A 12,582-nucleotide genomic window follows, 5' to 3' on the forward strand; every position below is an offset into this window, starting at 1 on the left:
TATAAAGTTTGTGCAGTTAAACCTAGAGTCACGAAAACACTCTTGGAAACCACCACACTGGCTTGCTTCTACTACTGCCTGTGTGGGAGAACCTTATATCTTGCTCCTAGGATAGCGAAAACACGCTTCAAAACAAGAACTTCCACTAGGAGAGGCTGTTAAGGTTTTCAAGAGTATTCCCACGTTACCATTGCTAGTTGAACGAATACCAAAACATCAATAGCAGAAAAAAGAGAGAGAGAGAAAAAAAAAACTGTGTGAATCTGGCCAGTCCTTTTTGTGGCTTTTGAGAGAATAAACCTTTTACGAGAAATATATAGATGACCTTCAGAGAGAGAGAGAGAGAGAGAGAGAGAGAGAGAGAGAGAGAGAGAGAGAGAGAGAGAGATAGCACTGGTGACTTTGGAAATGATAACTTAGAGGCTTCTGTATGTTGACTGGTGTTAGTTCTAACCGCTGGTGCTAGTGGTGGTGGTTCTGCTACTACTGCTGCTGCTGCTGCTGGTGTGTGTGTGTGTGTGTGTATGTCATTTAACATTTTTCTTTCTTTATTATTTTCGTGTGTTTATTTACTTGTTTGTTTGTTTGCTTTCTTTTATTATGTCCTGTTTTATTTGTTTGTTTGTTTGTTTTCGTCGTCATGCAGTATTAGTGACTTTATATTTAGTGTTTCTTGTTTTTTTTTTTATCCTTGTTTAATCTTCTCCAGTTTTATTTTCATTTTTTTCGTGTTTTTATTCCTTTTTTTTTTTTCTAAAGTGAATGTTTAATATTGTTCCGTGTGTGTGTGTGTGTGTGTGTGTGTGTGTGTGTGAAGTTAAGCTGTGTAATGTCGCTAAGCCTCTGCCCCACACACACACACACACACACACACACACACACACACGAGATAAAAGAGAGTGCAGTTATTGTAGTAGTAGTAGTAGTAGTAGTAGTAGTAGTTGTTGTTGTTGTTGTTGTTGTTTCAGTTCACCCTCGTCTTTCAATCCTAAAACTCTCTCTCTCTCTCTCTCTCTCTCTCTCTCTCTCTCTCTCTCTCGAATCCCAGGAGACTGCAGATGAGCGAAACCTTGAACGAAACGAATCGGCACGAAGCATTCTCCCCTGCAACACACACACACACACACACACACACATTTCGTAACTTGCCATATTCAAGGGAAAAAAAGAGAGACAAAGACAGACAGGGATAAAAATAAGAATCGTTGAGAGAGAGAGAGAGAGAGAGAGAGAGAGAGAGAGAGAGAGAGAGAGAGAGAGAGAGAGAGAGACGTTTCGTAACTTAACCATATTCAAAATAAAGAGAAAGACAAAAGGTAAGATGCAGTTCACACACACACACACACACACACACACTTATAATAAAGGAGAAAAAAAGATAGAGGAAAAAAAAAGAGCCAGAGACAGCAGTGCACCTCTCTCTCTCTCTCTCTCTCTCTCTCTCTCTCTCTCTCTGACACTGCGCCTTGAACCCCGACAGGTTGAGGAAGGCAGTGTCCCCGCAGTGTGGCCATGCTAGCTTCTCCCACCTGCCCCGCCGCCACCACCGCACCTCGCCTCGCTCCCTCCACCACGCCGCCTCCCTGCCACGTCTGACTGCCATGACAGGTGAGGTGCAGGCATGGCTAATTATGTCGGTTACGTCAGGTGAGGTAAGGTTACGTTAGGTCAGGTTAGGTTCAGGTAATGTGAGTTAGGCCAGGTCAGGTTAGGTCAAGAATGGGTTAAGTTAGACGTGTTTTCATCTTCCCTTCAGTTCTCCATATCTTCACTATCCCTTTCCCTCCCCTCCTCGGTCCACCACAGACACCTGTCTCTCTCCCTCCTGCAGGCGATGGTCTCCACAGTTTCAGCTTCTCGCCGGGCCTGGCCAAAGGCTCCTTCAGCATCGGCCACAGGGACTCTCACTGCAGCGCCTCTCCCGGACACTGGCTCTTCAGAACGTTTGTGGGAGGTGGTGGCGACGGAGGACACAGTTCCCCTCTCCCCTCCTCTGTCCTTAACCCCAACAAAGCCATCTTCACCCTCAACGCCTCCTCCAGGGTGTGTGTCTGCTTGTGTTTACCTTGTTTTTGTGGTCTCTCTCTCTCTCTCTCTCTCTCTCTCTCTCTCTCTCTCTCTCTCTCTCTCTCTCTCTCTCCCTCTCTCTCGTTTTTTGTTTTGTTTTCAGGGCATGAAGTGTTTGTTTATATGTCTTTGTGCTTCTCTACTTTTTTTTTCTTATTTTGCCCATCTCTTTCATTCTTGCTATTTTTTTTTCCTGTAGTTAATGTACACTCATTGTCTCTATCACTTCTTCCATTCTACGTATCTTTTATCTCTCTAGTCTTTCCTTTCTTTCATCCTTCTACCACCTCTTTTATTCCAGTTATCTATTATTTTTCTTGTTTTTTTCCTTCAGTTAATGTACACTTCTCATCTTTATCACCCCTCTTAGTCCATTACAGTTATATATTTCAGCTGAATAAACTGTACTTTCCCTTACATCACCACCTCCCCTTTGAAAATACTCCATACCATTTCAAAATACAGGCTTAAAAACACAGAATGCATTATAATCTCTGGAATGTCTTGGTAGAATTGAAAACACTGATATTTCTTCTTGTTCTCTCCCTCCTCCTGTGCCTCTTATTGCTGAGCAGGACTGTCATAAAGGTACTGTGTTTTGATCCCTCTCTTCCTCCTCTCCTAGTTCCCTTCCTCTCCAGCCACCCTTAGTTCCCTGTCCTCCATTCCTCTCCCCTCCCTTCGCTGCCCCTCTATCCCTGCGTGCATGTGTGTTTGAGTGTGTTTGTATGTGTGTGTGTGTGGTTTTCTCTGTTAAGTGTTTTATTCACTGAAATTTTTAGAAGTACTGTCAGTTGAACACATATTGTCATCTCAGCCAAGCCACAAAAACATTACAAACAGCCCACAAACACAACTACTTTTAAAACACACACAAACACTCTCACTGCCCATACAACACCAAAAAAATTAAGCAAACTATCATTACAATCAGGACAAACTTGACAAGGAACCCAAACAACACTTAAAACCACGAAACTACCCTTAGAGCCATAAACACCGTAAACAAGTTAAAACACCATTAAAACACTATTAAAACACAACAAAAACACTCAGCACTCAGTCTAACCCTCCCCTCACCCCCACAGATCCTGACAGCCAATGACATGTGCTCATTGCTTCTTGGAGAGTCCGAGGAGAAGCTGTGCGGGGGCTCCAGGAGACTCTCGGATTTCATCTCCTGCCCCGTTACTGCACGCTACCTGGCCAGCCTTGCCCCGGATGCCACCCCGATCCCCGAGGAAGTGCCCCTAGATTCCCTCATGCCCCCAGCGTCGCCAGGGTTCGATGCTGCAGACGGAAAAGGAGCTGTGATATTTAGCGGGAGAGTGGTGAGTTCTCGAGTTCCTGTGAGTGGATGTAAGGATTTGTGTGAAGGGTTTCGAAGTTTTTAGTGGTTGGTGGGAGAGTGGTGGGTTCTTGTCGAGTTCCTGTGGGTTTAGGAAGTGGTAGAAAATGGATACGTCACAGGAGCGTTTGAAGTGCTCAGGATATTTGGGTTGACAAAGTAAATAGAGATTATTAAAAAGTGGACCAGAATGTTTCAAAATAGACTAACTTCTGTTCCTCTTACTTCTGCCGCTCTTCCTCCTACTTCTGTCCCTCCTACTCCTGTCCCTCCTTTTCCTCCTACTGTCCCTCCTATACTCCTGTCCTCCTCCTCTTCCTCCTATTCTGTCCCTGCCCTTACTCCTGTCCTCCTACTCTTCTTCCTCTCCCTCCTCCTTGTTCTTAACCCCCATCTCTTCTTCAGGTGAGTGTTGAGACAAGTGAAAACGGAAGTCAATTGTGTTCCCTGTGGCTGAAGGGTTTGCCAAGAGAGGCGGGGCAGGAGCAAAGGTGGATGGCTGTGCTGGAGCCTATTGAAGTTACACAGGCGAAGGTGAGTGTGTGTGTGTGTGTGTGTGTGTGTGTGTGTGTGTGTGTGTGTGTGTGTGTGTGTTGTTTAATTTATTCTCTATCTCTTTTTCTCTCTCTTTCTCTCTCTCTTATTGGGGGTGAAAGTGGTGTTGTTTGTGTGTTTGTTTGTTGTTGTTGTTGCTGTTGTTGTTGTGTTTTAAGGATGTTGATTTGTTAAATGTTGTTGTTTTGAGTGTTGAAAGTGTGTTTGTTCGTTTTTTTGTTTTGTGTTTTTGACGATGTGTTTGATTTTCTCGTTGTTTTTCTTCTTTGTTGTTTTGTGAGGATGTTTGTTTTGTTGTTATTTTTATCTCTGTATGTTGTATATTTTTGTTCATATATATATATATTTTTTTCTTGTGCTTATTTTACACTCTAATTTCATCCCTTTCATTGGTAAACTCTGAAACTCTAATCTATCCTTCTTTCCCTCACTGTTTGTCCACTTAACTAATGCAAGAATCAGCCATGCCTTCAACAATCTTCACTCTTTCACTCCTTTCACTGGTAAACTCTGAAACTTAATTTCTGTCTATCCTTTTTACCTCACTATTTTGTCCACTTAATAGAAGAGCCAAGCAGAACCTTCACTCTTTCACTCCTTTCACCACCTAACCTTTGAAACAAACTATCTACTGTCTATCCTTTTTCCCTCACTATTTTGTCCACTTAACTGATACAAGAGCCAAGCAGAACCTTCATTCTTTCACTCCTTTCCCCACTTTACTTTTGAAATTCTCTACAAATACAGTTTCCTCCTCCACCGCCAGGCCACAGTGGACTACATCGGCACCATCCTGGACAGTGATGAAGCTTTTCGTGCTCTCTTCAGCTTCCCAGATACAGTGATCATCAGTCATCTGGAGAATATACACAACCTCATTCCCAGCCTCCAGCTCCCTTCGCCGCCCCCTGCTCCACCCTCCTCGTCATCCTCTTCCTCATCCTCCTCCTCTGTGCCCCCATCTGTGCTGCCTGTGGTGTGTGTCTCTCTGTGTGTCTGTGTGAGAGAGAGTGGAGTTTGAATTTTTTATTTGGTTTATTTATTTATTTTTTATTGTGTGTGTGTGTGTTTATTTAGTGTTTTTTTAAGGTTTAAGGAAGTTTTCTCATGTTGTTTTGAAAGTGTATTTTTTTCTATTTTTATTTTTTTATTTATGTATTTATTTTATTTTATTTATTTATTTATTTTGTTTTTTTTGTTTTGTTTGGTGGTGTTTTGGGTTTTTAAGTGTGTGTGTGTGTGTGTGTGTGTGTGTGTGTTTTATGCTTGATTTTTTACTTTTTTACTTTCATTTATTTATTTATTTACTTATTTATTTTTACTTATTTTTTTTCAGTGTACTTCTTAGTTTAGTTTGGTGTGTTTATCTTCCATGCTTGTACGTTTTATACGCTTGATGTGTAAGATGTTTTGTACGTGTGTTTGTTTTTTGGTGTTTTAAAAAGCGTGACTTGCATTTAATTGTTTTCTCTTCAGCATTTTTTTTTTTACCTCATTTACGTATAAGATCATTTCTAGTATGTGTGTGTGTGTGTGTGTGAGTGTGTATGATGTTATCTAAACACACACCAACTAGTTTATAAATATAAGACATCTGTGTATATTTTTTGAGTGTACATACAAGCACATTTCTGTAAAAAATCACTCACATGTGTATATAACTACGGCTTTCTGTAACCCCATCAGTGCTTAACCTTTTGTCATCCACCAACAGGAGTTAGAGCAGCAGCAGTGTACAGGAGTGAGTGTGGAGGGCAGCAGCACCTTCCCCCTGTGTGTGCAGTTGTCCCACCACCACCCACAACCACACTCTCACACCTCACACACTCCCGCACTCAATCTAGACATCTCGGTGAGTCGTACAATAAAACATCATTAATTTAGACCCATAATCCTTTGAATGCCACTTGGTACACCTTTCCCTAATTACCAATCACCTTTCCTTGCTCCACAGCTACATCCGATCTTTAAACTTAGAAGAAATGGCAAACTATATTCTTTTTCGTGGCTAACTTTCTTGTGGATGCTTGTAAAGACTTAACACATTACTTCTGGTGCTGGTAACCGTGTCATGTCGCAGTGAAAGGGTTAAGGTAGGCAGGTATCAGTTTGGACATGCTTAAAGGAAGAGAAGGACTTGTACAGAATGATGAATGCAGGAAAACACTGATGGATCTGGTACGTGCATGCTGCAGGGAGATTTGCCAAATTCTCTGAGGGACAAGGAACTTATACACAGTGCTGGGTTTGGATCAGTTGGAGTTTTGGTCAAGTCAGATCAGCCTTTCCCTCCAGATGTAGTGTAGAATCAGTAGCATTTAAAGTAGCACTGTATTGTCTTTTTGTAAAAATACATCCTTTTCTTCCTCGTCTTCTTCACCATTATACTCCTCCTCCTTATCCTTCTCCTCCTACTTATCCTTACTCTCCTCATAAGAATAAGCATAGCAACTCTTTACCTTTGTCCTCATAACAACAACACTATTCTTTTGTTCTGCCATCAGGTGTTCTCCAATATCAGTGGCCTGGTTGTGCTGGACAGTTCAGGAAACATAAGCGACTACAACTACAACTTCACCCGTTATCTCTTCGGCTACGGCCATGGGGAGCTGGATGGCCAGGTAAGGGGTGGAGGAAGGGTTGTGAGTTGTTGTTCATTCATCTCAGTCCCAATGTGGAGTGAAAATGGGGAAATTCAGAGTGAAAGGGTTGTTTGTTGTTATTTGTTTATCTCAGCCTTGAAAAAAAAAAAATTAAGTAAAAAGAGGAAAGTCAGGATGCAATTTTTTTTTTTTATTTCATATCACAAACACCAAAGAAATTAAAAGGAAAAAAATGGTTGAGACAAATTTACCTTAAAAAAAATTAAGACAAACAGTTAAAATGAAAAAAATGAAAAAAAAGAAAAAGAAAAAAACAGATAAAACACAAATTTCCACCTACAAGCCCAAAAAAATAACAAACAAATACACACAAACATTCCCACACATCACCGAACAACCAAAAGGAAAAACTGTCTCATTATTTCCAGAGTATTTCCCTCATCATCCCCTCCATCTTTGAGGACATGGGGCAGGTGCAGGAGCTGGGCTGTGAGGAGGAGGTGTCCACGGGAAGCTACTGGCAAGAGGAGGATGAGGACGAGGAGGACGAAGAGGAGCTGGAGGTAGAAGTGGAGGTGGAGCTGGTGGAGGAGGAGCAGGAAGAGGACAAGGAGATGCAGAAGGAGAATAAACAGAAGGTAAGGAGTGTAGGTAATAAAGGAGGAGGTGGAGGAGAAGGAAGAGAATGAGATAAATACGAATATTGATTTTTTATTTATTTTTTTCCTTCTTTTTTTCTTCTTTTATGTGTGAAGGAAATAAAAAAAAAATGAGGTTGTTTAATTACAGCTTCTAAAAAGTGAATTAAATAGTTTCTGTCTTGGCTTTTTTGTATATGTATTAATGTATGTATGTATGTATGTATATTATTTGATGCCTCTCAATAATATATAAATTGTTTATGTATATAATTTTTTTTTTATATGAATTCAAAATATTGCGTGTTATTTGTATTTTCCTTCTTATTCTTATTTACTCTCTTCTTTTATTATTTTCCCTCTTATCTTTTTTTTGTATTCTTATCCTTGTTTTCTCTTTCCATCCATTTATCTTGCATTATCACACATACCCTTCCATTCTCTCTCTCTCTCTCTCTCTCTCTCTCTCTCTCTCTCTCTCTCTCTCTCTCTCTCTCTCTCTCTCTCTCTCTCTCTCTCTCTCTCTCTCTCTCTCTCTCTCTCTCTCTCTCTCTCTCTCTCTCTCTCTCTCTCTCTCTCTCTCTCTCAGGGCGAACAACACACCAAAATAACACAACTTATCATGGATCAGAATATCAAACCAAGCAACAACAACACCACTGCTGCCACCACCACCACCACCACCACCACAGCGTCACACAGCCAGGCCATGAGGGACATTACAAACTCCCTCAATGCAGCGGACCTCAAGCCGCAGCCACAGCCACAGCAGGTGAGTATCAGGAAGTGTCTTGTGTGTGGAGAAATGTTTTGTTTTGTTTGATATGTTATTTATTTTTTTTTATTTGTTTATTTATTATTTTATTTATTTATTTATCTATTTATTATTTTTTTATTTGTGTGCGTGTTTATTTGTTTTATTTTTTAGTTTTGTTTATTTTTTATTCTATTTTATCTTTCTAATTTCTTGTTTTTTCTAATTTATCTTGTATTTTTTTTGTTTTCTCATGTTTATTTGTTTTGTTTTTAGTTATGTTTATCTTTTATTCTGTTTTATCTTTCTAATTTCTTGTTTTTTTCCTAATTTATCTCAAGATTTTAATGCGATTACACTGACAGATCAATAAAAAGACAAATAACCATCACATCACCACCCACAGCAGTGCCTCTACAACACCTGGGTGGAGGAGAAGAGTGGTGATGAGAACAAGATGAACAAGATGCCAGTCTCAGCCCTCATCACCTCCACTCCCTCCGCCAAGGAGTGCATCACCTCCCGGCCTCCTGCAGACCCCATAGAGCAGGGTACCTTTTTCGGGGTCGGCAGGCACAAGGATGGCTCGGACTTGAGTGAGTAGATAGGGACTGATAGATGGATAGATAGATAGACGGATGGATTTATTGTCAGCTTGTTAAATTCTTGTTTGCCTAGTGCACTACATTGGGAGGTAAATTATAGAGTGTGCTTATTGTTAGAGTGTAAGGGATCAGAAGCTGCCTAAGTAAACACCTGCAGTATGTCACTCACCTGTGTTAGTGTTGAAGTATTGTAAGGTCATAATCTAGAACTTAACATGATTGCTGAGCCTGTAAAGAAGTGCACAGTAGGTAGAGACACAGTAAATAAGAAATACTGTAATGAATTCTTTTCCTGTTTTTTTTTTCTTTTTTTTCTGCTTTTCCTGGAATCACTCAAAGTTTTCCTCTTTCCTCGTATTTTTTTCCTTATTTTGTCCCAGGAGTCTTGACTATTCTACATATCCTCACTTTACATTTACTTTTCTTGTTTTTCCTGGAATTACTCAAAATTTCCGTCTTTCCTTGTATTTTTCCCTTATTTTAACCCAGGTATCTCAAATATTCTATCTTTCCTTTACACTTTTTTTCCTTATTCGTCCACAGATCACTTAATTTCTGCCTTTCCTCACACTTTTCCAATTTTTTTTTACCTTGCTTTCCTCAGATTTTCCACTTTTTCATCCCTTTTTTTCCAGGAATCACTCAAACTTTTCATCATCTCACATTCTTCCCTTATCTTCCCCAGGAGTCATTTACCAAATCCGGCGTGTGGTTCTGGACACCCTGGAGGAGGAAGAGGAGGATGAGGAGGAGATGAAGGAGCGAAAGGGAGACACTGGAGGAGGCGGAACAGGGACGGTCTTCTATTACATGTGGATTCTGAACGACAGGGATGGAATGGTGGATGACGCACCCTCCACCCTTGATCTCACTCGAACATCTCTCCATGACACTACGGAGCTTTCCCTTGGCCATGTGAGTGGTGGTAGTGGTGGTGGTGGTGGTGGTGGTGGTGTTTTGGTGTAAATCTTGTAGTTTCTCTTATTTTTTATGTTCTTATGTTTATTTATCTTTGTTTTCTGTTTTCAGCGTTATTTTTATTTTGTGTTTTTGGTCTTTTATTGTTTTAATGGCACAGGATGTTTGGCATGTCTTCTCACGGCTTTCCTTTATTTCTTTGTGTTTTTTTTTTTGTTCGTCTTTGCTGTGTTTGTTTTGTTTTTTTTACTGTTGTTTTGATGCTACAGAATATTTGCAAAAGCTTCCCTTATATTCAAATGTTCAGATGTGTACCTTTCTTTATTCTAATTTTGTTATTGTTCCTGTTATTTTAGATGCTGCTGAATGTTTGGTCATGGATGTATCAATATTGTTATCATTTTTGTCATTGTTATTGTTATGACGCTGAATATTTGACCATCACTAAATCACCTTTCTGTTCTGGCCTTGCTATTATTGTTATCATTTTCATTTCTGTTCCCCTCTCAACATTGTCACTCTACATAATTATCTTTCCCATTCTTATTATTACCACTATTACCAATACTATAACACCCCCTAATCTACACAAACATGACTTAACGTAATCACTCCCGACCCCCTACCAGGCCATCACACGCGAGGCTCAGGAACAGAAGCAGCAGCAGAAGGAGGAGGAACACAAGCAGAAAAGCAAGAAGAAGGAGGTGGAGGAGGAGGATGAGGAGCTGGGTGACGAAACAGTGGATTCCTCCTACTGCCCCTCCTTCACCTCCTCCTCCGAGTGTGGCGGCGAAGGGGAGCACAGCCACACTTGTACGGACGGCAGCTCAGGGGCAGAGTACTCCCTCAACCACTCCCGCAGAGGGGGACGCCACTCTTCCTCCTCCGTGAGTGATTGGGTTCAGTTTCTCCTTTTGTCTTAGTCTTGTTTGGTTCAGTTTAGTTCCTGCTTGATGATCTTTTATCTAGTTAAGTCTTGTATTCTGAAATGTTCAAGTATTTTATCTGAGTTTCTTCCATCTATAGTTCCTTAACCACTCCTCCTCTGTGAGTGATTTGGTGCAGTTCCTCCTTTTGTCTAAGTTTGGGTCAGTTCCCCCTTGACAGTCTTTCATCTCGTTAACTCTTGTATTCTGAAACATTCCAGCATTTCATCTGGATTACTTTACATTGTCTCTGGTGAAAGTTACCGGAGCTTCAAGGATGTTTTCATAACCCATAGGTAGTTTGATAAGTATTCTACCCCAGTGTATGTACGCGCGTGTGTGTGTAAACTGTCTGCGTCTCTGCAGGCACCTGAGGAAGAGAAGGATGTCCCGGAGGAGGGAGAGTTCAGCCAGCACTACCAGATCCTCAAGCAGATTGGGAAAGGTGCGTTTGGCTGCGTCAAGCTGAGTTACCGCTGCTCCGACAGCCTGCTGGTGAGTGGTGGCCCTTCTTTCTGCTGTAATTGTTGTTGTTGTATGTATTAGTAGTCTTTCTATCTATCTATGTAGTTGTAGTTGTTGTAATTATTATATAGCTTGTTGGTGAGTGTGTGGGTTCTGTAGTAGTAATAGTAGTCTTCACGTATCTATCCGTATATGCAATAATAGTTGTGATTATTATTGTTACCATTATTATAATCAAAACACCTCATTTCCTCTACATAAATCCACTACATTTTAGTGGTATGCACATATACCTAAATTTCCCACCATTTATCTCTTTATCTTCCCCTTCCTGCATCACCCACCTTACTTTTCCCTCATATAAATATCCTTTTCCCTTCATTTACCCATCTATCTTTCCCCATACACATAGCTTCTTCCCTCACTTGTCAATCTTCCCCCTCTCCTCACCTCTCTGTCACCTGGTTCTTTGGTTCCTCAGGTGGTGACGAAGTTTATCAAGAAATCCAAAGTGTATCGGGACAGCTGGGTGGATGACATGGTCCTGGAGCGTAGGGTGCCTCTGGAAGTATCCCTACTCATGAGTCTGGACCATCCTAATATTGTGAGTCTTCCTGTGTGTATGTGTGTGTGTGTGTGAGGGATGAGTAGGATGGGATAAAGATGTTGGGAAGTGGTTGGGGAGTTTTTCTCTCTTTTTCTTTCTTTCTTTCTCTCTTTTTCAGTGTTTTTCAGTTTTTTATGTGTGATTTTTTTTAGTTTATTTTGTCTCTTTTTGTGTGTTTTTTTTTCTGTTTTTGTCTTGTTTATTCATCTGTTTGTTTGTTTTTTATGTCTTTTGTCCATTGATATGTTTGTTTTGTTTGTTTTATCACTGTTTTATCTCTTAATGTTTTGTCATGTGTATTTTGACTTGTCTGTTTTTGTGTTTGTCTGTGTGTGTGTCTATATGTTTGTTTTGGCATCTGTCTTTATTAATTTTATTCCTTAATTGATTGATTTTTGCAATTTATTCATTTATCTGTTGTGTTTTATCTTGTATCCTTCATTTATTTATTTACTACTTTTATTTCCTATTATGTCTCTAAGGTAACAATCTATACACGTCCTAATCTCGTCTCCTCCTCCCCACACACAGGTCACGGTACTGGATGTCTTTGAAAACGACAAGTACTTCCAGCTGGTCATGGAGAAGCTTGGGTCTGGAATGGACCTCTTTGAGTTTATCGACCGAAACCCCAAACTTGATGAATTCTTGGCTGCCCACATCTTTCGGCAGGTTAGTGTGTGTGTGTGTGTGTGTGTGTGTGTGTGTGTGTTTGCCTCTTTCTCCTTTTTTGTATCTACTGTCATTTATTATTCCTATCACATTCCTGTCTTCATTTTCATCATATTGTCATTACTGTTATTAAATCTGTGCCCTTATCTTCACACACATCACCTCTCGTCTCTCCAGATTGTGGCAGCCCTCACGTACCTTCACTCCCTCAACATTGTGCACCGCGATGTGAAAGATGAGAATGTTATAATGGACAATCGATTTCATGTCAAACTCATCGACTTTGGATCCTCGGCCTTCACCGCCCCGGGCAAGGAGTTCTCGCAGTTTGCCGGCACTGTTGAATACTGCAGTCCAGAAGTGCTTATGGGGAACAAGTGAGTGTGTGTTTGCGGGAGTGTTTTTGTGTTCATTAAAGGGC

At 40.7% G+C, this 12,582-nt stretch overlaps 1 protein-coding gene across 6 annotated transcripts in view; it reads left to right on the forward strand.

Annotated features, from left to right (window-relative positions):
- The window catches only part of LOC135109926 (uncharacterized), a 33,658-nt gene that overhangs the window by 11,433 nt on the left and 9,643 nt on the right, over positions 1-12,582 (forward strand). For 2 of the 6 annotated variants that reach the window (XM_064021826.1, XM_064021831.1), the window contains exons 4-19: positions 1,481-1,608; positions 1,832-2,043; positions 3,156-3,398; positions 3,821-3,949; positions 4,737-4,946; positions 5,685-5,822; positions 6,475-6,591; positions 7,002-7,211; positions 7,801-7,983; positions 8,372-8,561; positions 9,256-9,485; positions 10,118-10,378; positions 10,784-10,912; positions 11,364-11,486; positions 12,021-12,161; positions 12,339-12,538. In XM_064021826.1, the coding sequence (XP_063877896.1) occupies positions 1,481-1,608; positions 1,832-2,043; positions 3,156-3,398; positions 3,821-3,949; positions 4,737-4,946; positions 5,685-5,822; positions 6,475-6,591; positions 7,002-7,211; positions 7,801-7,983; positions 8,372-8,561; positions 9,256-9,485; positions 10,118-10,378; positions 10,784-10,912; positions 11,364-11,486; positions 12,021-12,161; positions 12,339-12,538 (2,844 nt within the window). Of the gene's footprint in view, positions 1-464; positions 505-1,480; positions 1,609-1,831; positions 2,044-3,155; positions 3,399-3,820; positions 3,950-4,736; positions 4,947-5,684; positions 5,823-6,474; positions 6,592-7,001; positions 7,212-7,800; positions 7,984-8,371; positions 8,562-9,255; positions 9,486-10,117; positions 10,379-10,783; positions 10,913-11,363; positions 11,487-12,020; positions 12,162-12,338; positions 12,539-12,582 lie in introns of those variants that run through there. The other 4 variants (XM_064021830.1, XM_064021827.1, XM_064021828.1 and 1 more) reach the window with 4 other exon arrangements.

The sequence above is a fragment of the Scylla paramamosain genome, chromosome 19 (assembly GCF_035594125.1).
Source record: "Scylla paramamosain isolate STU-SP2022 chromosome 19, ASM3559412v1, whole genome shotgun sequence".
In the NCBI taxonomy this organism is placed as follows: Eukaryota; Metazoa; Arthropoda; class Malacostraca; order Decapoda; family Portunidae; genus Scylla; species Scylla paramamosain.